The sequence below is a fragment of the Triturus cristatus genome, chromosome 11 (genome assembly GCF_964204655.1).
Source record: "Triturus cristatus chromosome 11, aTriCri1.1, whole genome shotgun sequence".
NCBI classification, from domain to species: domain Eukaryota; kingdom Metazoa; phylum Chordata; class Amphibia; order Caudata; family Salamandridae; genus Triturus; species Triturus cristatus.
Genome location: NC_140594.1, coordinates 1,048,879,763 through 1,048,904,892, shown reverse-complemented (window position 1 = coordinate 1,048,904,892; position 25,130 = coordinate 1,048,879,763). Strand labels below are relative to the sequence as shown.

Genomic DNA, 25,130 nt, shown 5'->3' with positions numbered 1-25,130 from the left:
CTAGTTCTTTCAAGAGCCTTTTGCAAATGCCTTTCCTTCCACGTCCAGTAGGGCTATCAATATATAGTTCCCTGGATCTGATTCATCCCCTTTTGTAAATGGGATGTAGGATGGAACCTTTCCATGAATCCGGAACAACAGAAAAATTGTAACAATGATTGAATAAAGTTTGAATGTGGGGTGCCCGGTATTCACGATCAAAGATATACCCAGGCAACCCGTTGGGCCCTGGCGCCCCATCCTTCCTGATGCCCTGAAGGATGGTTAATATTTCACTTTCTGTTTGATGTGGATCCACCGCATTGCTCTCCTCATGTTGGTGGTCTTCTACCTTGACAATGCTTTCCATGGGTGTTTTTTGGTCGACGTATAGGTTGGTGGCTTAAGCAGCCCATTTGTTGGCAGGCACAGCATTGTGAATGTGATGGCCACCATGTAGGCCATTAATATATCTCCAAAATTCCTTGCTTTTGTTGGGTGCTAGTAATGTATAAATGATTCTCCATTTTTCCTCTATGCTGGATTGTTTTAGTTGCCAGGCTATTTTTTTGTGTTTTTTTCTTGCTATCTTCAATTGTCTTTCCGTTTGGATAGACTTTTCCTTCCCATGCTTTGATTCTGCCAAGCGGCAGCTCTTTTTGCTCTGAATGAAGATTTGATTGTCCATGAAGTTAAATTTCCCCAATTGCGTATGTTTATTATTATGAGTAGATTGCTTTCCTGAAGTTAATGCACTGAATAGCGAGATCATGATTTCTGCCCAACTGGTCTGTGGGCCATTTATGCATGTGTTCTGCTTCCATTTAATATACTTTGTCCGGCTTATAGGCCCCCATTTGATATGTTTAATTGAGGCTGTTTCATTATCTAGACTGAGCATGTTACCTGCAGTTAGATATTCCTCATGCATCATGCTACTAATGTTGACCAAAGTAGAGATTGGTTGATGATCGCTTCCGGGAGTGGATAGTTCCTTATACTCTACGCATCTCCTCAGCAAATTCTTACTCAGGAAAATATAGTCAAGCGTGGAGATATTTCTAAATGTAGGTTGTGGAGTCGTTGTCAGCTGGCATGCGTTATTCGCAGATCCCAGGTTGAATTCGTTAATGCAGGCTTCCATAAGCTTGCGACTGCGGTCCTCGTGATTTTGTTCCGGGCCACATAAGTCTCTGATGTTAAAGTCCCCAGTAACGATGCATTCATGTCCAGCGTTCGCGTGGAGATATGCTCTAATTAGCCAGTGATGAAACTAGTTCAACTTGATCTGTCACTGAAGCTATGAGTCTTGTCATAGGCTGTCTCCAAAGAAAATTTAAAAATGTGTAAAGTGCTAGTGCAAAAACATTCCCCACTTTCTCAAGATTGGGCATATAGACCTTAAAGTGACCTTCGATTAGTGTAAATGACACCTCTAAATGTGCAAATAACAAAGTTCTAAAAAAACAATATATTTACGGTTAAGGTCAGGCGGCAGCCTCGCATTGTTTTCATTTGTGATATTCATTAGTATTATTCACCCTCCGTTGGTTCCTTGTAAGTGGTTGCAGCTGAGTTATCGGTTTGTATGCATCATTTATAGGTAATACCCGAGTTGAAACCATGATCTAGAACTATGATTTTAAAATAGAGGTATTAAAAACTATACTAATATATATATATAATCCTTAAAATCACCCGTGTTGTAATCCTGACTCTTAAAGGAATTTATTATATACATGTGTAAAGGTCTTCTGTGGTGTTTAAATCTCCCGGTATATATATCCAAGTTGTGGGGACCAGCTTGGTCCTTACAGTGTGGGTTAACCTTGTCAGAACCAAACAAGCACTTTCTTTGTGAGGAACGGTAGCAGTTGTGTGTTTAGGTACTTTCGAGCAAGTGCATAAAAAAATTAAAGTGCAGTTAGATTTGCCTCGGTACACTTTATAACCTATCCTACTATCAAAACGCACATGGAGTTAGAATAGTAATTACACACTTCATTTTGGTCAATGGCTGGTCCTCATAATAATAGTTATGTTGTGTGTGTGCGCATGCAGTGTGTAAATGCTATTCATTATCAGTGCCTCCAGTCTCTCAACAATGATAATAAATAGCATAATATAATCTGGGCATCTGCATTTATGTTTTATACCGTAGTATTGTTTCATGTATTTTAGTGTAAAAAAATATTTCACGAAATCCAGGATGTAAGTGCTGAGTTTGTGCAATATGGTTAAAAGATCTTTAAGAGATCTCTTATTAGGAGAGCTCTTTACCTGTGTAAAGCAATTGTTACAGGCAATCTGTGATGCGGTAAAGTGTTATACTAGTGTTTATTTTTCTGCATTGTGGTAAACTGGAATTTGCCCTTTACTCTGTTGCAACAAACATTTGAATGTGCATTTGATGCAATACTAGGGCATGTTACACACACACACACACACACCACACACACACGCACACACACACACACACCCCGACCCCCAATAGATTGTGAAATAATTTAGGGCGTTTATGAATTCAGTTTAATTTCCTTATGTTCCTTGTGTTTGAAGTGTCAAATAATGACTAGAGCTATGGCATAGGGGCAAGGTGGAGGTGAGGGAAGGAAAGGAGGGAGTGCTAGAATAGAAAACATATTTACTTAGAGGCAGACTATCCCCACCCTGGTACATTAGCTCAGTGGCTTGAAAAACAACAAGTGTCCTTGAAAACAAATGCACAACGTTTCCACACAACATCCCTTCCTTATCACAAATCTTCCACTCTCCCATACCTAGTAAAGGCAGAGCTTTTAAAAACAGAGCACATTCAGTATGTTCCATTGTTAAAGTGGAGCAAAAATATTTGTTCTGTAAACTTGAGATGAACCTGCACACTCTGTTCCACGCTGCCTCCAAAATAGTGCAAAAGGCATTTCCTGCATTTATGGGTAATGAGTCCCCACGTTGTTATATACGTTTCTCAGTTTCACAAGTAACCAAACACCAAAATTAAATACTTTGTGATATATTTAGGCACCACGAGCCAAGTCATTTAAATATTAGAGCTTGAAATGCCTGTGTTGCAGGCATGTAAAGCTGCAAAAAGGCCCTAAAAATGATTGAAATTGTCAGCAAAGTTGCCTTTTCCAACTATTCCATTGTTTTGCAATTACATGAATCTTATTTTCATATCCCACAATGCCAATGTACTTGCTTATAGGCACTTGAGATGGTCATCTCCCAAGACAAGGGCGTTGTGATTATAATGAATGGCTCAGGCCTAGGCGGGGTGGGAGAATGCCTTAGTGGCACTTACTTCGCTGAGGGCATTTGGCAATAAGTCAGTTATATGCTTTTCTGAAGGAGCTCAGTAGAGAGAGAGATGTTAGTGTGAGGAAGGGTTGTCCCATATATAAGAGGATGGAATGACTGATAACTTGCTACCCACTGTCCCTCCCACATTTACTGCACAAAAGTAGTCTTATGAGTGCGGAGATCTCCTGCACCGTGGCGGAAAGCCCCCAGAAAAAATGAAAGGCAGATATTATTTTGCAATAACGTGAGTAGTACTGCTGTAGTACTACTAGCATACTACAAAATACAGCTTGTGAATAGCCCCTTAGTGTTTTGTGTTTGGAAAGATCCATGCTAGTAGGGTTGAGATGTACTCAGTCATGAGTCAGAGTCATTGTCTTTATTCATGGACAGTCCCTTACCAGAAAGGATGAGATGCAGTCACTTAATAGTTAAGAACCAATTTCCTTGTGTCTTCCCCGCACTTTCTACAGTGCCAGTATGGTACCCCTGGCAACACATATTTGGCTCAAAGTAAGGAGTCAGGTGAAGACTTCCTCTTGTTGCCAAATACCATAGAAATGGAAGTCATCTGTCATTTAATTTTCCAAGTTCTTGGACCAATGCTCCTGATGTTTTTATCAATGATCATGAAAACAGTTGATCATATTCCCATTTCTATGTATGATGTTTGGTATAAAGTATCGGTTTGTCCAAAATGCAAGTGTGCTAATGTGTTTTGTATTTTTGTCTAGCCTCTAGTCCTTGGTATACCTGGTCTCAGCCCTTTACGAGCTGTTGTTCCTTTTGAGTATGGACACGGACATGCATCTGGTCATGGACAAGGACATCAGCCAGAACCATTTGCCCCAATGTGCCCTGGGACACCCTGGAAACCCAAAGCACCAAGCCCACCTTCCTAGTAGCTGAAGACACTTAAAGATGGCTGCTGAGATGACACACTATTAATGACCCACCAGCTCTGGGACTTTTGAAGTCCCATAGTTTGAAGGAGATATAACATCCTAGTTTAAAACGCTAAACAGATGATATTGATAATAAAATACAGAGATTTTCTCAATAATGTTTGTATTGAAATATGTTTAAAAAGTAATAAAAATACATTATATTAGTCCCCCCGCACGTGTCAAGACTCCAGTTCTTAAAAGTTTTGTGTTGTTCGGGATAAAGCATTTGCAAGTATTGAGCTTAACAACATCATTCTGTATCTGAAACGGCAATAAAACTAAGATTTCCACAGTAAGATTGCCAAAGTTAAAATTGTGTCATGTTTCCTTACTCCTGGGTGTAGGCTTGGTCGTCACCAGGCTCCTGATTTCACCTTTCTAATAGGCATGGAATATTTTACTGTTTATGAAAAGTTGTGTCATGAGTCCCCTGAGAATTTCTTGACATGTTTTGTTGCCCCACAGTGGATTGCTAGACTGTGTTGGGGAAGGAGTGAAGCCAATTGTACCCCCTCCTTAATAGATGAAACTACAGCCTTGTTAGTCAGGCTAATAAACAAATCGTGGCTGGTGGCAACAATCATAATTCAGGGACTAGGCCTTTTTATCAGCAATTCTCGTGGGAAGACTGCGCAATGGCTCTTGCAATTCAAAATTTGCAGGGTCGATCATATATTGGGCTCTTTTCGCTCCTGAATGGTTTTTTTGAGTTTTATATAGCATAAACATGGCCCTTGAGGGTATCAGAGCTCCTTACAAATGGTAATGAAAGATTAAATACATATAGGAAACAAATAGCATAGAAGAGGACTGTACTACGTACAGGATGTAGCAGCTCCAAGATGGGGAAAAGACCAACTCCCAGTCCAAACTGATAAATCAACAAACAGGATTATAAAAAGCGAGTAACAAACATTGGTGTATACATTGTGTCATATCAGGGCCAGAGGTTAGAGTTCATGAGTTCTAGAACAGAAATGTGTTCATCAATAGCACTTTGACTTCTTTTTTGAATGACTCTGTCGAGGATTTCAGTTTGAGTTCAGGAGGCAGGGAGGTCTAAATTCGAGGCAATACCTGAGTATGCACGGTTGTACATTTGTTTTGTACAATTTTTGTGATTTCAAAAATATGGTGCTGGTGCTTCTGGAGGATCTACAGTCACCAGACAACTCCAGTTTGTTGCGCAAGGTACCTTTGGGTGTTGAAGTGAGGGGCTTTATGGGTCATGCAGACAATTTTTAACATCTTCTTGTCTCATATGGGAGCCAATTAAGAGATGAAAGATCTGGGTCCATATTACAGAAAAGGCCCCGGGGGCGCAACAGAACAATGATTTAAACTAGTACATTGATCTAACGTCTTCACGAAAATCTTACTAATTTTAATGTCAGTAAATTTATACTCTCCCGTGTGTGTGCCAATATGGTTAAGCCTCTTGTGGTAGCTAAATATGGTGTAGAGGAAGGTGAATCCCTCACTTTCTTGCTGCATGTGAATAGAAATAATAACTTATTGGATCTTTCTTACTGACGTCTTTATAGCAGAGAATTAACGAAAAATGTGCTAGTACTGCAACTATTATAAGACCTCAAAACAACTTATGAGGGCACATTTTGGGAGACAACAAAAGGCGTATAAGACCTTTCTTTTTGTCGATTTAATCCATCAAATTTATTTATATCAAAAATACTTCATACACCTTCCGTATTACAAAAATCAAACAAAAGTTACACTTCACATCAATGAGACATATTTTGGACAATATATTTCACACCATTCAATAACTCATTCCAAGCATTCTAGATACCAAACAATTCTTCAATTCAAACACACTGGTACCACAAATCAATCATTCCTCTCAATCAGACTCTCAAAAAACATATAGACAACTCAATATACTTTTCTGAGACCACAGAAAAATTTGATAAGCTAGATGCTCTCAAAATTATTTATTTTCACAAATTCAAAATTCTTGTGGTCGCACCAAAAGGTCTACGCGTTTCGAAACCCCTTAGTTTCAGGGTCTCTCATCAGGACCTGTGAATTAAAATGACAAAAACCTTTTTAAGTAACCAGGGGACGTCCAACCAGAACTAAAAGCAACAGCAAACCTTTAAACACTGACTTGTTTACCTCTGTCAAGTGGAGAGAAGATCAGCCGATCTTATTCGAATAACTCTGGAAAGAAGAGAACAAGGCACTAAACCTGAGGAAGATATAAATTACGATAACACTAACAATGTTTGAAACGTGATGCTTAGTGTGACATTCGCACAATCATTCGACATGGACTTACATGGATTATCCTAGTTGTAGCGCGTATTCGCTGTCTGGATGTTGTGGATATTGGCGAAATGTTCGTAATGTAATTACTCGTCAGCTGTGGAAAGATGTAGAAGATGTTTTCAATACGGGCCACTGATCTCCGAGGAGTGATCATAGTTAGTTAGTAGTTTGAAATTTAGTACCTTGTTAACGTGCGAAGGACATGTGGAGGTGTCCTAAGGTTGCCCCATATTGCACTGCTCCGGTAAAGGCCGGAATTCACACTTTCCAAGAAGAAATGAAGTACGCTGTGTAATAATCACGTTGCACTCCGTGAAATGGAAAAATCTTTAAACCTGCAAATGTATTGAAACCAGATTTTAGATGGCGGGTAAGTTTGAAAACGAAGTATGTAGCATTTTTAAAGCTAGGCGGTTTCATGAACACAATGCGTATGGAACATTTTGGAAACTGAACGATTTCATGAACATGATACGTAAATCTTGTTGGCCCCAAAAAACAATAACGTAATCAGATCCAGAAGCATATAGGTGATTCCTCTTTTCCTCATCGGAGGAGCAAGTGCAGAAATCCAAAATTAAAGCCTAAGGCTTACCTGAATGATTTTCGTAAATGTCGGTAGACGCTATTTCTTGTCACGTGTAGAGACACGTGATAGCGGTGTTTATATATCTTTATAGGTAAAACAAAGGACGGACTTATCGTAGTGGAGCCAAAACGAACATCCTGATCCAACATGGAGAAAACTTTATAGCAGAGGCACACATAGCAATTGTTGCAAAAGCACAGACATATTGGCTCTCATCCTAAAACTGACATGCTTATGTTTAAAAGACATTGACGGTGGGTTGAGCATGCCTCTCAGAATTTACCAGACAAGGTGAGGGACAGCATCAATGGCAAAGTAGGCAAGATGTAAAGCTAGTTCCAAACAACTAAGCTTCTCTTTGAATTATTGGGGCTCAACTCTGATACAAAAACATAAAAAAGCCACTCTATAACTTGACCTTGTGGTCAAGCACCAGGTTTGAATCCCCTGTGGCTTGTTTAAACTCACTATTTAATGAATATTTGAGTGGAAGCACAGTGCTAGTTATTATTTATCTGTGTGTATTTAAAGAGAAGCAAATATGCTTTAATTGGTCAGAACCTTATTTTATTAATTGCTTATCTTCTGATTCTAAAAAGCCAAAAGACGCCATATTGGGGTCAGCCTGAGTGAGCAGCAGCCTCTTCATGTTCTTTCGTCATTTTAGTTTCTGCCATCCCCACCATGGCTTAGCTTTCTGAGTTTTTTTACTTCTTCTGGTAGATAACAAAACTTCTCTCTAGCCTAAAGTGATCCTTAAGTCAGGCTCTCTGTTTGATTTTTATCCAGGCTGTTTACAGAACCTTTATCCAAATACGTGGTGTCTTATTTTTGTCATAGAAGTGACTTTTCTATTCAACCGTGGAATTTCTCAAGAGAGCTACTGATATCGTACTACCCTGAAGCCTGAGTAGCGGGAGGCAGATCTTCCTGACTTAGCCTGAGATGAAGTCTATCTCTGGGGCTGCTGAGCATTTGTGATGGTTTGCTGCCTCCAGATGTTTATTAAGGATAACATCTGTCGGCTGGGAATCATGTCTCCAATCTACGCAGCAATCGCAAGGTACAAGGTGCAGTTTAGAGTGGGAGGAGTAGGAGAAAAGGGTACTTGATGGGGACTGAGGATCCATGAGCAGGAGGCAATGCAAGATGGTGAGGTCTTGAGGGCTGCAGTCAGAGGAAAGTGTGGGACGGATGGATCCTTGAAGCAGAGGATAGGAGGCTCCTGCCAAGCAACAGCATGCTTGATGGCTTATGGCCTTGAGTGGCAGTGGGAATGGTTTCCTGCTATTTTGAATGGTTGCTAAAGCTGGGCATTTCTTTTCTTTTCAAACTTGTAAAGTGTAAAAATTACTCAAATGAATTGTGGTTAACCACTGTGGAATGTCACTCCCCCAATCCTGAAAACCCAGGGAATTTTTAGTTACTCTCATTTTTCCCGCACCAGCTACATTTATGGAAAGGATAGCTGCAATTCAATTTCAACAATTCTTGGAACACTCCAATTGCTTGGATAAATTTCACGCTAGTTTCCGTCCTCATAATGTTACAGAATCAGTAATCAATTCCTTCATGGATGCCGTCAGAATGCAGTATTTCAGCACCTCTAGCCTGCTTTTCTTACTGTTGATCATGAGCTGTTGGTTAGCTAACTTGGTGTAATCAGAGTGCAGGTGTTCCTTTTCAGCTTTTGTGAGTTTATAACCATCAAACATCTGTCCATTTGTACATCCAGTTGCCCTTGGAGTTCTACGTTCCTCATACTATAGTGAAGAGAAAAGAGCTCTAAATCATTGGTGACATTGTAGACAGAACTCCCTGTATCTATACTGCTGCTCAGCGCCGGACTGGGAAATCAAAAGCATCCCTGTCAAAAATGCTCAAACCAGCCCACTCCCTTTGTCTCTTCACACAATCTCTCTTTCCATCCATCCATTCGGCCTCTCCGCCTCTCCTTGCTTTTCACCTTATCTGATAGCTTTCTCCATTCCTTTCATCTCCATCCCTATCTTGCTCTCTTGCTCTCTCTCTGAAGCCTCCTGTGACTGCTACAGTTAACTTCTAGGGGCTGGGGAAAGTGACAAAGGCACCAAGAGCAGCCCTGAGCTTTCAAATTCGGCCTGCAAGCGCTCCAGCGCACTGCAGAAATGCCTGATGGAATAAATGACCTGTCCACCCCGCTGCTGCTGACTTTGGAAATGATAGGGCGGTCTCTAGTGGCTCTATGGATTTGTGGGAGCCGAACTCCAACATTCATCTGTTCCCAAATATTTGATCACCCCAATATTTAACAAACTAATTTGGCTTCAGAATCTACAAGTGATCTTGCATTTAGAGACGGCACTCCTCATCTTAGAAACACAAGTTAGCAGAATTGAATAGAATAAAAATATTAAATGCATAAAGGACTGAGTTTTAGATCAAAAATAAGTAAAATAGTTTTATTACAGGAAATATCATAAGTGGTACAAAGGAGAATAAAATGCATGTATGTTATGTGAATTTGTAGAGCATGGCTAAACATCCGTGAAGCTATCCAGGCACTGAGCAGGTCAGGCCTGAGTGAGAAGGAGATCATACTTGTTTCAGCTGTAAGAGCCATGTCTTGAGGTTCCTTCAGAAGTCCATGAGGGAGGGGGAGGTTCTGAGGTGTTTCAGGAGGTAGTTCCAGGCCTTGACTAAAAGGTATGAGAAGGAGCATCCTCGGCTACTGGTCTTTCTGATGGGAGGTAAGGGAGGTGTACTCTTGCCTGGGATGCAGATCGAATGTGTCTGGTGGGTCGGTATCAGTTGAGGTGGTAATTGAGGTAAGCTGGACTGGTATTGTGGAGAGCTTTGTAGGCGTGGGTGAGCAGCTTGAACTTACATCTTTTCTGGACTAGGAGCCATGGAGATTGTTGAGGTGTGGAGAGAGGTGATTATTTCGCAAGATGTTCGGGATGAGTCTGGCGGCAGTGTTTATGGTGGTTAGGAGTCGGCATAGGACATTGGCTGGGATTCTGATGTAGAAGGTGTTTCCATAATAAAGGTTCCTTGTGATAAGAGCCTGAGTGACCATTCATCGGGTGTTCAGTGGGATCCACTTGAAATTCATGCATAGCATTCGTAGGATATGGAAGCATGATGAGGAGACGGCGTTGATCTGTCTGATCATTCAGAGGTTGGTGTCTAGGATGATCACACTGTTCTTGGCATGCTCCGCAGGGGTGGGTGGGGGCTAAGTTTGGAGGGCCACCAAGAGGCGTCCCAAGGGTAGTGGTTGTTGCCAAAGATTAGAACTTCGGTTTTGTCTGTGTTGAACTGGAGACAGTTGTTTTTTATCCAAGCAGCGACGGTTCTCATGCAGTTGGTGAAGTTTACTTTGGAGGTGCTGGTTGAGTCTGTAAGGGAGAGGATGAGCTGAATTACACTGGAATAGGATACTATGTTGATGCCGTGGGCTCTGACAATGTTCGATGGGGTTGTCATGCAGAGGTTAAAGAGTGTTGGGCTGAGCGACGATCCTTGAGGGACTCTATAGGTGAGTTTTGTGGGTCCTGAGGTATAGGGGGAAGTCTAACTCATTGAGTTCTGTCCACGAGGAAAGAGAATATCGACTTGAGGTCCAGACCACAGATACCAAAGTGCTGCAGCTTTCTGATGAGTTACTTGTGGGAGAGACCATATCAAAAGCTGTTGAGTGGTCGAGGAGGGTGAGTGCAGCCATTTCTCCTCGGTCGAGAATGTCTCTGATGTCATAGGGGGCTGCAGTAAGGGTTGTCTTTGTGCTGTGGTTGGTGCGAAATCCTAAATGAGAACTGTCTAAGAGTTGATGGAGTTCTAGGTGGTCTGTGAGTTGGGTATTGATGACTTTCTCAATGACTTTAGCTGGAAAGGGCAGGAGTGAGATGAGTCTGTAGCTGCTGAGGGTGTTGAGGTCCACTGTTAGTTTCCTCAATAGGGTGTTGAATTCTGCAATTTTCCAGCAAGACCGGAAGGTGGCAGTGGTTATAGAGGTGTTGATTATAGTGGTGTGCATGGGGGAGATGATGGTTCTTCCATGGTTGTATATGAAGTGGGGGCATGGGTTTGAGGCTCATCATTGTTGGCAACTGTGTGATTTGAGAACTCCTTGACAATAGTAAAGAGTTCTTTGCTGTTATTGGAACTAGTGTGGTGGGGTGGATGTTCATGTTGAGTCTTGGTCCAGTTTTGTTCTGAGGTTTTACCCCAGTGCCTTGATGGTGTTTTGGGTTTTTCAGGGGGGTGGCTTGGTGGGCGAGTATCTCAAAATGTATAATGTAGTGGTCGGACCATGTGAGCAGGGTCATGTAAATAGTGGTGTTCCTGTTGTTGGAGGAGAAAATAGGGTCAAGGGTGTGGCCTGCTGTGTGGGTTGGCCCTTGGACGAGCTAGGTGAGTCCGAGGTTGCTGAGGCTGCCGAGGAGGGCCTTGGAGCCAGAGCCTTTAGTAGAAATGGAGGTCTCCGAGGAGGATGTAGCTGGTTGATCTGATGGAGAAGGAAGAAATGACGTCTGCGATGTGGTTTCAGAATTCCACTCGGGCCTGGGGGATGGTAGGCGAGAGTTCCCTTAGGGGTGGCGTTGTAGTACATTCGTGTTGTGAAGTGGAGGTGTTCCATGAGGTTGGTGTCCGCGCCCATGGAGGTGGTGCAGTCAATCATGTTTTTGAAGATGATCGTGAGTCCTCTGCCTGGTTTGTGGGTTTGTCCTTGTGTATGATTTTGTGGGCAGGTGGGTGGCTGCAGCGATGTCCAAGTTGAAGGCTGGGTTGAACTATGTTTTGGTCAGGAAGAGAAGGTCAGGTGAGTTGCTGTTGAGGAGGTCCAAGATTTTGGTGAAATGTTTCCCAGGATCAGACATTGAGGAACATGTTTAACAGTTAGTGTGGGGTGGTGGCATGTGTTGGTTGTTTGGAGGTGCTTGGGTTGCCATCTGAGTTGTCATAGTTGAAATTGCAATGAGTACAGGAGAAAGGTCCTACCATGCTGGGGGATGCATGGCAGGTGTGTGTTTGCCAGTTTGTGTTGTCAGAGTTGCGGAAGAGATGTGGCGGCACTTGCTGAATCCAGTGCCAGCTGTGGTTGTGGTGTTGCTTTGGATGGTCATGGGGCCAGGGTTCCTGGAGCTGGGTGCAGTCCAGGAGCGCATGACCGCAGACAGACTTAGTTTTGGTGCACCTTCGGAATGCCAGTGGTGCACCCGCTGCCCGGTTGTGCTGCGGCCTGCATTAAGTAGGTTTTGGGGTGGACGGAACTTCTGTTGGCGGGAAGAATGGTGAGCGGGGAAAACCCTGGCAGGAAAACTTGGGCAGCTGCAGTGTCACTTGGTCAAAGGTGGTAACTGGATCAGACTAGAACAAGCAGGAACTGGAGGCCACTGGCAACTGGCAACTGGCAAGCTAGATGATGCGGTCGAGTAGAGGCCTGCATTAAGTAGGTCCTAGGGTGGACAGTGCTTCTGTTGGTGGAAAGAATGGTGAGTGGGTGAAACCCGGGTGGGCAAACCCAGGCAGTGGTGGTGTCACTTGGTCAAAAAGCGGGATCTGGATCTGACTAGAACAAGCAGGAACTGAAGGCCACTGGCAAGTGACAAGCTAGGTGCCCAGGTGCCTACTGTATCACCATAAAGGCCAAAAACAGTAATACAAAGAAAATGAAAAATCATAAGCAAATTAACTGTTAGACTCATAAAGAGCATCAACAGCATAACGGAACACCTACTAGGAAAAAGGCAAAGTATCCAAAGCCAATTATAAAAAGAATTTGAAGCCCACAAAACAAAAAAATCACTGTGATTTCATATCAAAATCACACAAGCTATTAATAGATTCGGCAAAATCAGCATGGTATGATCATGATTAGGGTTACATTTGGCAAATCGGGAACAACAAAGTAGTAATTAAAAACTACACAATTATTTAGCACTAGCACATTTCTTAAGGTAAGAGAAATCTTCCATTGCTTTCTCAGCAACTGCACTCCAGAGATGTATAATAAAAAGTAAACATTTCTTGAACAGTGGCTCATAGAACTAAAACGTCTTCAGCTGAACGTCTAGTGGAAGTACTTGAAAATTATACTTTGGGTACATCATGGAAACCTCAATCACAATACAAACCGTATAACAAGAAATTATACAAAATTAATTCATTGATGTCATTCGCTCCTCAGAGCAAGAAAAGAAATGGCTTTGCAGCATGGCACTGACAATAATTGCGTACCACACAAAAATGTAGCATAACAATTTATGGCATTATCTAAACTTCTTAACAACCTAGGTAACTTGTTCTAAGTGCAACTTCACAAGTTCATTCGTTACAACTCTTTGCATCGTTAAAACTAAAACACTGCAAAAAAAATTTGCACATAAAATTTGCACATTTTGCATATTTAGAAAAGTGATCACAGAATGTGACACAAGAGTAGATTTCAATGCACACTCACCAGATGTGCTGGGGAACGGCCCTAACTTCGAAAACCAAATCAGGCAGGTGCTGTAGCTGCTGGATCTGATCCAGTGATTCGGCAAGCAACCTCCCTTTCTTTATAAATATGGGATCTCATACTACAATACGAAAGTGAGATGGAACAGGGGGTGGAGGGACAGTCCAGAGGACTGTTGATGCGCCACCATGCTGGAGAGCCCACCACCAATTAGGGATGAGAATGGAGGGCAAGCGCCGGTGTGTACTGGCCATTTTGGAGTAGGCCAAGTGCCAGAAAATGATGTCATAGTCGCCACTGGGTAGCACCAGCTTAGTAGAAGCTACTGTCATACACTAACCTGGTTCCAACCACGGGGACAATACTGGAGCCAATGATGGACCTTCCATCCCCTGCCTTGCCCTGGCCTTACAGGTGACACAGGAGCTGCAAAACTCCTTTACTTTTTCAGACACATGGGGCCAGTATAAATGGTTCACCAACCGCTTCCATGTCTTTGTCTGTCCCAAATGTCCTGCCAAGGGGATATCATGACCCAAGGTCATGATGAACTCTCTGTACTTCTGGAGCACTACCAACCTCCTGGTGCCCCCCTCCCTGATGGCCTCAGTATAAAGCAGTCCGTCTTCCCAGTAGATTCTGTGAAACCCACTGTCATGTTTTAAAGATTTAGCACTATATAGCACATCGAAACCTATAGCACCTACTGGGACATCTGGTCGTGCTAGACAGGGACAAAGTCAAAGTTTCAGGCCGACCTCAATGGAGCCCTGCGAGTCTACTCCACGTGGTACATCTCAGTCAAAGTTTTTACCTTCTGAATTTGAACCTTTCCTAGAGCTTTTTTTTCCGAGGTCTCTCGAAGCTCTCCAACAGTCCGGGATCGATGAGGGTTCACCGGCTTGCCTTTAGATGAGCTCCCAGTCAAACTATAGAAGTCGGACCTCTGGAGCTTTCCAGCGGGACGAACCAGGGATCCAGGGCGGTTTGTGGTTGAAGAGGGGCGGCTTGACTCTCTCAGTTGGTCCTGGTCAAGTCTTTTATCTTCAGACTTAGAAACTTTTACTGAGCTTTTTCTCCAGGGGTCCCTCGATGCTCTTCGCCTGTCCAGGGACAGTGAGGCTTGTGAACAGCTCCCTGTCAAACTCTGGAAGTTGGCCCTTCAAAGTTTTTCAGCTGGATGAACCTGGAGGGCAGGCTGGCTTGTGGTTGAAGGTCACTGGCTTGGTTGGGCAAGTTGAGTCAGTCCACTTATGGAGCTTTTTTACAAAGTTGCTCCAAAGTTCTCCAAACTTCTGGAACTTCTTCCTGAAGTTCCTCTGAGGATATCAAGGCATCCAAAACTTACTCTAAGGGTCTGGAATTTCCAAGATGGTCCTTAAAAATTGGGACTCCAGGTCCCAAAATCCACTTAGACGAAACCCTTACAAATCCACTGAAAGCACTCCAGGTTGGGGATTCTTGGGGGTGATGATCCAGGTGAGCTCAGTTAACCTGTAGCTTTCAGGCAGTCCCCTCTTTATTCTTCTTGAAGCAAGTTAAGTCCACAGGGCTGTAGTTCCAGATTGTGCAGCAGGCGCAGTCATTTAGAGTGCAGGGGCCTGGTTGGTGCAAATCAAACTTCCAGCATGGACCCTTCTTCTTCTCTTTGTTTCAAGCAGCAGGTCTAAGAGGTTCTGCTCCTCTCAGATACTTATTCAGTGTTCTCTGGGGTCAAGCAGGAGGGCACTGCTGTCCAATGAGGTGCAGGGTAACACCCCAGAGTATGACCATTTTCTCTAAAGTATGGCACTATGGTCTCCCAGAAAGCACTATTCTTCCAAAATTCACTATGACTGAAGTCTCAGCAGAGAGGCAAGAACTAGCTAAACTAACCTCCAGGATGGGTTATCTCCATAGTCTCCCTCCCCCTGGCATCTGCACATTCCTTCCTTAAGCCCGTCATCTGCTGGTTTCAGAGGGCATGGTTGTAGGTGAGCCGGGTTTCTTCTGCTTGTCCCCTCCTTACTTTGAAGCTCATAGTTTATGCCCCCTCTTGCTCTGGCATTCCGGAGGAGCAGAACCCTCTCCTACCAGATGGCACCTCACCCTGGGTGCCACTTATTAAAGCAGCCTGGCTAATCCACTTAACTCTGACCTATCAGGGCAGATCACTGGAAGTCTGAATTCTGGCTTACCGTCAAGAAAGTCCTATGACTTCTTGTCTGTACATTTTAGGATAAATTCAACAATAGCATGTTGTTGGATTTATCAATGCCATTCTACTAAGTCCTTGAATGAATTTCCTAGCGGGCATTAATAATTAATAACTTCTTGCCATGTTAACCTATGTTGCTGGGGATCTATAGTGGGGAAAATGAACTGAGTAATTTCTTCATTACCAGGGCTTATAAAACATATTTTATAAGGACCCTGCTTATCTCTACAGGACCCACTCACCCATGGAACACCTAGGGGAGACTTTAGGGGTGATGAGTTTTAAAACATATTGTAGATCCTTACACCACAGTGCTCCTAGCACAAAAAACAATTTGGGAAGCACTTTACTATAATGAGGGACGGGATATGTGTAATTGCTCTATCCCAAGGCATAAAACATATTTTATAAGGGTCCTCCTTATAAGTACCTGACCCCCCCTCCCCTCGGACACCTAGGGGAGATCCCGGGGGTACCTAATATGAAAATATATTGTGATTGATCAATTTTTAAGTGCCCCAAACACCAAAGTTGCGTTTGGGCACAATTTACATTTTTAAAGCAGGCCTGCAATACAGGGCTGCTTTTAAACTGACCTCAGACTCTCAGCAGTGCACACATGCAAGTGCAAAAAGGCTGCTGGCCTCTAAACTGCCATGCACCAAATTATATACTAGGGACTTAAAGGTAGTTTTAATCCCCCTGCCCTATTATGGACTAGGGCTTTATAGGGAAGGCCATGCCAATCACAGGGGTACTGTAACCCATCGTGTACCCTAGTGTGTGTAGGTGTTTTCACTGTATTCTAATGTGTTTTCAGCCTGGCACTGACCTTGGGCCTGGTTAGGCAGAGTCCAGGGACAGTCAGAGTCACTTACCACTAGTCCCAGTCAGTAACAAACCTGCCACCCAAGCCATTCTTCTAGCTTTTGGGGCCTGAAATAGTCTGAAGTGCTGCATTTGTAGGAGTGTGATGTTAGTAGGTGTTTTTGTATTGTCACCAGTAGTGCTGGCTGGTGCAATAGGTAGTGAAAGCTGCAGTGGCCTGCTGAAGAGGGCCCCAACACTCATTATTTTTTAAAGTTTAGTATCTCAGAAACACTCCAGCACAAGCTCCTGCAATCACAATCAAGAGCTGATAATGCCCTGTCTGCAGTCACCCGTCTGCATTGAGTGCTGGATCTGTTTGAGCTCTGGGAAATTTGCAGAACGAGAACTGAACGTGAAACGGCTTCAGCCATCTTTGACCACCTCACCAACTTGAGTTTGTTGCCTTTCATTCACTTTTCTTTTTAACTCAAGTTCCCGCCATGATTATCCAGGGCTATGCAAATCTGTTTGCTCTCAGTCAGACTGGAATGGTTTTACAACATATGAAGCAGTTAATTGAAGATGAAACCTTTCACAGGCACTAATTTCCCCCTAAACACGGTCCAGTCGATTCTCTGCTCGAATATGATAACATTTTCATCCTGTGTAATAGGTACTCCCATTTAAATTGCAATATCCATTGATTTCCGTTTAAAATAAAATTCAATTTAAAATCGTATTTAATGATTGGTTTTAATAGTTGCCAGAACCTTCCTTAGGGTAAATCTTGAGCTTAGAGGTGATGGTTGGTTTGCATCTGTGGTGACTTGCTGGCAAGGAAGCTGTTCACAATTTGTCACCGACTGCATGGTTTCCTTCCACCCACAGTGCATTGACCTAAATACCAAGGATGCCAATGTTCCACCACCTGTTTAGCAGGGCCTACTGCTCACCAGTCTATACAATGTGAATCTTTACAGCTCCCTTCTCTAAATTACACTACGGTGAAGGCCATTGCTGAAAAGCACACTAAACCCAATACTTGTAAAACTAGACCCCCGCTGTGGAGACTGATGCCTGCCAGACTGTTGCAATAATTTTGCCCAATTGTGCCGATCTCTGCCTCTCTTTAATCACATCCCACTCAAAAAATCCCAAAAGACCTGCTGCATCCATAACCATGCTCCATCTCTTCTGCTCTCTACCTGTCAATCACACCCAGTTATTCTCATATTCGTGTGCTACTCACTCACACCTCGCAGTCGTCATTCCACGAAGAACAATCATCGGGGCCGTGGGATTTCTGATTCCAAGACACCCTCTCTTTGCACATTTATTTGAGGTCTAAGCTCCTGACATAAATGTCCTCATTGCTATGACCATGAACTAGCAACAAACCTTTAATCTTTTAAGGGGCAGATAAGGCTTCACTCCTGGAGTTATGTAGTGGCTTGGCCTGACTGCGGCGCTGTTACCTTGTATATTTATTCCAATACAAAGAGAAACACATTTGCCATGTGGGATCCATCTGCCTCCTAACAAACTTGTCAAATGAATCCCAGAGTGCCACGGACTATTCACAGCCATGTATGCCACTAGGAGCCCCTGTCATCTTGAACTCTATTAAATATTATTTGACTTTTATTTTACAGTTAGGAAGACAAGTCTATGAAATATGAACACCGGAAAACAACAGAAAGGCAATATACACTCCATGGAAGTTTTTTAGGCGTATAACATTTAAAGTACAGCTACACCACAAGGTCCTCTTGGTAGATAGATGTTTTTGTTGGAAAATTGATTGGGATGATTAGGCCCTGAATGGCGAAGGGCTCACACTTATCGGTATATATCTTTTTGCTTAATTATGGTATTTGGTGCTCAGGGAGAGGCTAATCATCCAACACCCCACAATTCAGATCCACGGATATGTACAGTACTATATATCAAGCCCTAGCACACAAATCGAATCAACAGTATCACAAGTAAGTCACTTATGGTAGGAGAACAAGCATGGTAGATAAGGATAGTTTAATATTTTCTTGTAGAAACTCCAGTCAACACGTGTTTCGTTGATCAGGACAAGAGACCCGCTCCTTCCTCAGGGCTGGAAAACATACATAAAAACAGAGTGTAAGCCCATGCTTCTGGGCAAAGTAGATATATTAAAATTGTGAGACTAACATTTATCCCAACTATGCACAACATATCAAATAAATGGCTATATATAGGTGCACTAATATTTGTTCAGTGCAGGTAGCTGAATATATAGTCATAACCCTTATACTGTCCACCTGAACAACCAAGGTGATGGATAATGTCTGACATGGTGCATAAACCAAAATTCACATCCCAAAGTAACTCGCAAGGTGGGATAAGTGGAGTAAAACAGTGAAATAGAAGACGTGTAGAAGTGCACATAGGTTCGAGGTTAAGCGTGTGATGAAAAAATATATTATTTGTAACTATGTACTGGAAACAGGCCCAGGCCTACCTTAATGTAAATGGAAAATTCTTGTATGCCTAGAGAATGTAAAGAAATATAAGTTCCTGATCGTATCTAACAGCCGATTATTTGAATACCATCCCATAGGTAAAAGGCATACCTTCTGGCTGGTTATACTTTTTCCCAGCCTCAATATGGTAGGGAAAATTAAGGAGTCAAAGAGCGGTCACAACTTCTATTTTAGCACGTCTGTGAATCAAATTAGAAAAGGCAATTCAAACCTAGTGTGTGGAGGGGGGCTCATAGCGCACAACGTAATCGGAGTGCACGGCAACAAACAGCACTTCGAGCGTGTCATATATAATGCAATAGTCATGCATTAATAACAAAATGAGCAGCTATAAAAGAGCCCAACGTGGTAAAGGCGTCTGTGTAACGGTCTATTCAAATTCAGGAAGGATGCGAAGAGTCGCACCCAGTTGAATCAATCGTCCGAGATTCAATGTTCCATAATATTAATTCCATAAGAATCTCTATGTGGTGGAGAGGCGGATACTCAAGAAAAACCATTGCAAGTTATGTCAATTGAGAGTGATCTTCGTTATGTATATGGTCGGTGATAATTATAAAAGAGCCACCAGAGTGATAGTATAGGGAGGCTTAGGTGTGATAAATAAGTGCTACCGAAACCAGCCCAAGTATTAGCTGTCTCAAAAACTTACCAAACCAGCACGTAAGTATATATAAGTTCAGCACTCCAGTATTGAGTTACGTATTACATCGATGAATGGAGCGCTAAAAATAAAAGTAATCTCACATCAGTAAAGGTCATCAGTAAAGGACATTCGTTAGGAAATACGATCATCTGGTGGACAAGGATAATAAGGATGGAGTCAATCTCTCGCGGATTGTAACTCCTGTCAGTTCCAGCTCTACCTCACTAAATACAATTCCCAGTGGTAGCGACAAGGACTAAATTTCAATTGGCAGCAATCAGGAACATGGTTTTTTACGAGAAGTCAAAAGAATCAAACGAGGCAACAGAGACCAACCAAAACAAATGGAAAATATAGCAAAAAGACCAGGAGGGGAAAGAGAGGGGGGAACAGAGGAGGACTAACAAGGGATGAGATTAAGATCCTGGAACAAACAGAATTAGATCCCACCTTAAATAAGGGGGTAGAGGTGATCAACCTTAGTAACCAAATACTTACAAGAGACATGATCACACTACTTGAAAAAGAGATGGGATTTTGTCCTAAAGAACATGGGGAGGTTTGTAACTCTATGATTGATTTATTTAAGTTCACAAGGAATCTGAAATTAAAAACATTCTTTGAATGTAACCCAAAACATAATAAAACAGTGAAAACCTATCCTACCGATGTTTTTCCTGATGTGACAACCATACAAGACATTAGGGACACCGAATTACTGTCATCCATAACTGACGACGATCGCAACCACATGACAATTGAAGAACTTTTCTGGGAATACGACATAGAATCTGACATTAGCATTAATAGTGAGTTCAGGAATTAATCCAGATGGACCCCTATTTTACAGAGTGGAAACAACATTGATTTGTTTCACCAACTAGTCACAGAAGACATGTATAGACACCTGCATCATGATCATAAGCATGGGTAAAGAATGTCGGATAACTTAACAATAGATGAACGCAGGGCACTGTAAGATCTTAGTCAGCTACAAAATATTACCATCAAAGAAGCCGATAAAGGCAGAAATATTGTGGTCATGAACACTAGTGATTACAATGCGGAGATCCTATCTCAACTAGGAGACAGTACCTGCTACGAGAAACTTGAGGAGAATCTGATTAGGCTGCTGACCACACTAATCAATACACACCATAGGGAATGGCTTAACAGTGGGTTGATTGATCAGGACGAGTTCTTATCTCTAAAATTGGATAAACCTAATTTTCCATGTATTTATACCTTACCTAAGGTACATAAGAACCAACAATTTCCACCCGGTAGACCGATGATATCAAGTATAGGTGGCCCTACAGGGAAGTTATCACAATATGTCGACGCATTCTTACAACCCATGGTAAAAAACCTACCAGCATATATGAGGGATACAAAACATATCCTTAGTATACTAACGGATGTCACATGGGAGGAAGGTATGATACTAGCAACACTGGATGTCACTGCTCTGTATATCAACATCAGGACAGAGCTGGGAATCAAAGCAGCTAGAAAATTTCTTAGCAAGAGACCAGCCACTCAGTGGGAGCATGTGGAGATGATCATCACTATGATTGAGATAATTTTAAAGAACAAAGTTTTTCTATTTGAAACAAAGTGGTACAAACAAATACAGGGCGTCGCCATGGGCCCCAGGTTCTCTCCTTTGTATGCCAACCTGTTCATGGGTTGGTTTGAGGAGGAGTGGATCTGGGGCCCTAGGGGTACCTCATGGAATGAATCCATCATATATTGGGGGCGTTATATTGACGACTGCATCATGATTTGGTCTGGCTCCATTGTTAATCTAACTACATTTTGTGAATGTCTGAACTCGAATGACATGGGTATGCACTTCACATACAACTTGAGTACCACAGAAATTAAATTTCTAAATGTGACCCTATTTATAGAGGAGAACCAGATCCAGAGCAAACTTTACCGTAAACCCACAGCATGAAATGCTGAGCTGCATGCAAGTAGCTCGATCCCTAAACACCAAATTGAATCCATACCATTTGGGGAACTAGTAAGAGCTAGGAGAAACTGCAGTAAAAATAACAACTTTGTTGTCTGTAAAAACAACATGAAGAAGCGATTTAAAGCTAGAGGTTATGATACACAGACCATTAAGAGAGCTGAACTTAAGATCATAGATACCAAGAGAGTTGATACTCTCAAAGACAACCCATCTAAGAGTAAAACCTTCCAGAAAATCAGATTAATCACCAACTACAATGAGGTTGCAATAGCCCTCGGGAAGAGTATGAAAAAACACTGGAGGATACTGAGTAATGATAAATCATTGAGGGAGTACGTTAACGACCAACCGCTTATCACATATAGACGAGGCAATAACATCAGATCATGAAGAAGTCCTAGGTACCCTAAAAAGACCAATAAATCAAACTGGTTAACACAAAGATGTACTGGTTTTCATAAATGTGGCAGCTGTCAAATCTGCCCCCTGGCTTTAAACAACACCAAATATTTTCTGAGTCACCTAGAGAAAAAATATGAGATCAGACAAATGATTTACGGTAACAGTCGTTATGTGATATACATGATTAAATATAAATGCAGTTATTTCTACATTGGCAGTACAACCAGGGCACTGAAAGAGAAAATTTATGAACACCTGAGGGCCATTAAACACCATGACCCAGGATATTCGCCTCCCACACATATCAACGGATACCCCGCACAAGGGATACACAAAACACTATCCTTCTGTGGTATTGTACAGATTGAGATGGATCCCAGGGGAGGGAACAAAGAACTGTATCTTAGACGCAGGGAGGCTATATGTATTATGAAGCTACAGGCGGTGGAACACGGGATGAACGTAGACCACGAATTACATTATTTCCTGGGCGACTGAACTGGGGTCACTGACCTCCTGACTGAGGTTTCATGGACCACACAATAACTTTACTGCTAGATATTCTGCTACGATTACCTTAAAATCGGATAATAGATTGTCCTACCGGCACCATTATTCTGTGGATGACTTAACTATTAATAGTGACTTCTGCACAGTATGCCTGATTGATGGTAGAAGAATTACAATTGTGATGCACTCAGCCACTATGTTCGCAGAATAGAAAGTTTACTGTATGATAGGCATCTGGCTTATCTAGAGAAACAACTGATGTATATACTTGTACCATTGTATAATTGCAACAACATTGGATCACTGTATTGCCTAGTAATTTAATGGCCTGCAGACTTGCTGAGATAATGTTTGACGTAAAGCCAAATAATATTCGGTGCACTTAGGATGCGCCCGTACACTCGCATCTTCTGTCCTTCCCCTTCTCTGTGTTCCTTCTGTTATACCTTTTGGGATGTGATTATGCTTTAGATCCGTCTTATATTTGTTTAGATACAGCTTTAAGCAGTGACTCGACCACAGGCACCGCCATACACCCATCATGGTGATTACGTCTGTAACACTCTGTAACGTAGCGCACGTACTAGCAAACAGGGTTATTTAAGCTGTAACACTTCCGGGTGCCGCCATCGATGACGGCCCTACTGAGGTGCCGTACTTAGAATCAGTGAGGTCGCTGCCACACACAGGTATTTACGAATATGGAACGCAATAGCTTTAGATATACAGGAGTTAGGACCTTTACTGATGTGAGATTACTTTTATTTTTAGCGCACCATTTATCGATGTAATACGTAACTCAATACTGGAGTGCTGAACTTATATATACTTACGTGCTGATTTGGTAAGTTTTTGAGACAGCTAATACGTGGGCTGGTTTCGGTAGCACTTATTTATCATGCCTTAGCCTCCCTATACTATCACTCTGGTGGTGCTTTTATATTTACCAACGACCATATACATAACGAAGATCACTCTTAATCGTCATAACTTGCAATGGTTTTTCTTGAGTATCCGCCTCTCCACCACATAGAGATTCTATGTACGTCCTAGCCCGTCAGACACCGGAAGAGGATGGGCTGGGCCACCCCATTAATGTCTGAACCATAAGACCTTGTGACTCATAAGTACTAAAGGTCCATTGTGTACTTTACTTGCCAAGAGGTGGTAAAATTAGCAAGCGTAAAGTAGGAGTGGGCATGGGGATGAGGGTACACTGGATGCCTTTCTCTCCAGGGCAGAATCGGCGCTAATGCATGAGATCCAACTGACTGAGCACATTCTATCATTTGAGCCACCAATATCTTTGGGTACCCTTAGCTCCAATATTCCTTCTATCCAACCCCTACCCAATAGTTCAGATGGAACCAATTTGAAGCCCAGCCAGTTGCCTTCAGCACATTTTTCTCACTCTTCTCCCGGCCTGGCTAGTTCACCCAGTACTTCTATGGCCATTACCAGGGGTCAGAAGTCTAGCCAGGCAATAAATGGCGAACCCCCACAAAAAAAAGGAAAGCTTGAGGGCCACAAAAGACAAACCCTTTGCCTCCCAGGGCAGTCAAGTGTAAAATAGCTGTAAAAGGCATCACAGGTAGCTCACAGTCTAAAAATATGCCTACCAGCACATGACCCCCTACTTGCCCCTCCACTGGTACCATAGACTCACCTCACCCCACTAACGTGGACGAGCTCTGCACACAGATTGAACAGAAACTTTCAGCTCTGATTGACCCACTATAAAAGAGGCTGACCTCAATTGAAGACAGACTCTGTAAAATAGAACATGGTATTTGCAGCATTCCCCCTAATAATCTTAATTGGCAGAAAGATGGTGGGCCTAAAACACAAGTAGAGCGGGGAGACGAATCTATACCATGGGTGCCCTGGCTATTGTATGTCCTCCCCTGCCCTCAGTAGGTACAACTCAAGAGGTAATCCAAATTAGCAATTTACCCCAAGGGGGCATATCTCTACCTTCGACATCACAGCAAGGGAAGCAGTGTATTCGCACTTGGCCCTTGGTGTGTCCTGCTGATGGTACTCAGAACAAACACAATTTCCTACATCTCCCACCGTAAGCTACGCCACACACATTTGTTTTGGCTAATGTTCCAGTGCTCCCTGCTAACACTCAGGAGCACTGGTCCACATTGAGAAATAAGGCACTCCACTTGCTTAGTAATAGGACCGGCATAAAAGAACAATTTTTTAGTGAATTTAAAATGGTCCGTAGAATTACCTGGGTCGGGAAATCTCACAAGTCTCTACCTGGTGACTGTGTGGTCTTGAGTTTTCGGTCACCAATGCTGGTTCTACACATTCTGGAGTGCGCTGGTAATATTTTATCAAGGCGGACGATATTAATATTCTTGCCCTGGGCTTCTTTTATCAACCAAATAGTGTTAGGTGCAGTGAGAGTAGAGGGTTACCCCAAGCATATGGCCATTATAATCAAACTGTTACCACAAGAAATCGCTTTGAGATCCTTACTTCGTTAGAAGACATAGACTGACTGG

General features: G+C 42.6%; 1 protein-coding gene and 1 long non-coding RNA gene across 3 annotated transcripts in view; one reads left to right on the top strand and one right to left on the bottom strand.

Moving 5' to 3' along the window:
* The window catches only part of LOC146785927 (uncharacterized), a 671,075-nt gene that overhangs the window by 207,407 nt on the left and 438,538 nt on the right, over window positions 1–25,130 (top strand). The window contains exon 19 of one of the 2 annotated variants that reach the window (XM_085635328.1): window positions 4,017–4,400. The exons of the other annotated variant lie outside the window; for it this stretch is intronic. Coding sequence (XP_085491454.1) covers window positions 4,017–4,184 — 168 coding nt within the window. The 3' untranslated portion in view covers window positions 4,185–4,400. Of the gene's footprint in view, window positions 1–4,016; window positions 4,401–25,130 lie in introns of those variants that run through there. 2 annotated transcript variants of the gene reach the window in all.
* On the bottom strand, window positions 5,891–7,139 carry LOC146785928 (uncharacterized). Its single transcript, XR_014970531.1, has 5 exons — window positions 7,114–7,139; window positions 6,701–6,853; window positions 6,529–6,612; window positions 6,366–6,410; window positions 5,891–6,269 (listed from the first exon to the last, which is right to left on the bottom strand). It is a non-coding gene; the product is annotated as an uncharacterized LOC146785928 (long non-coding RNA).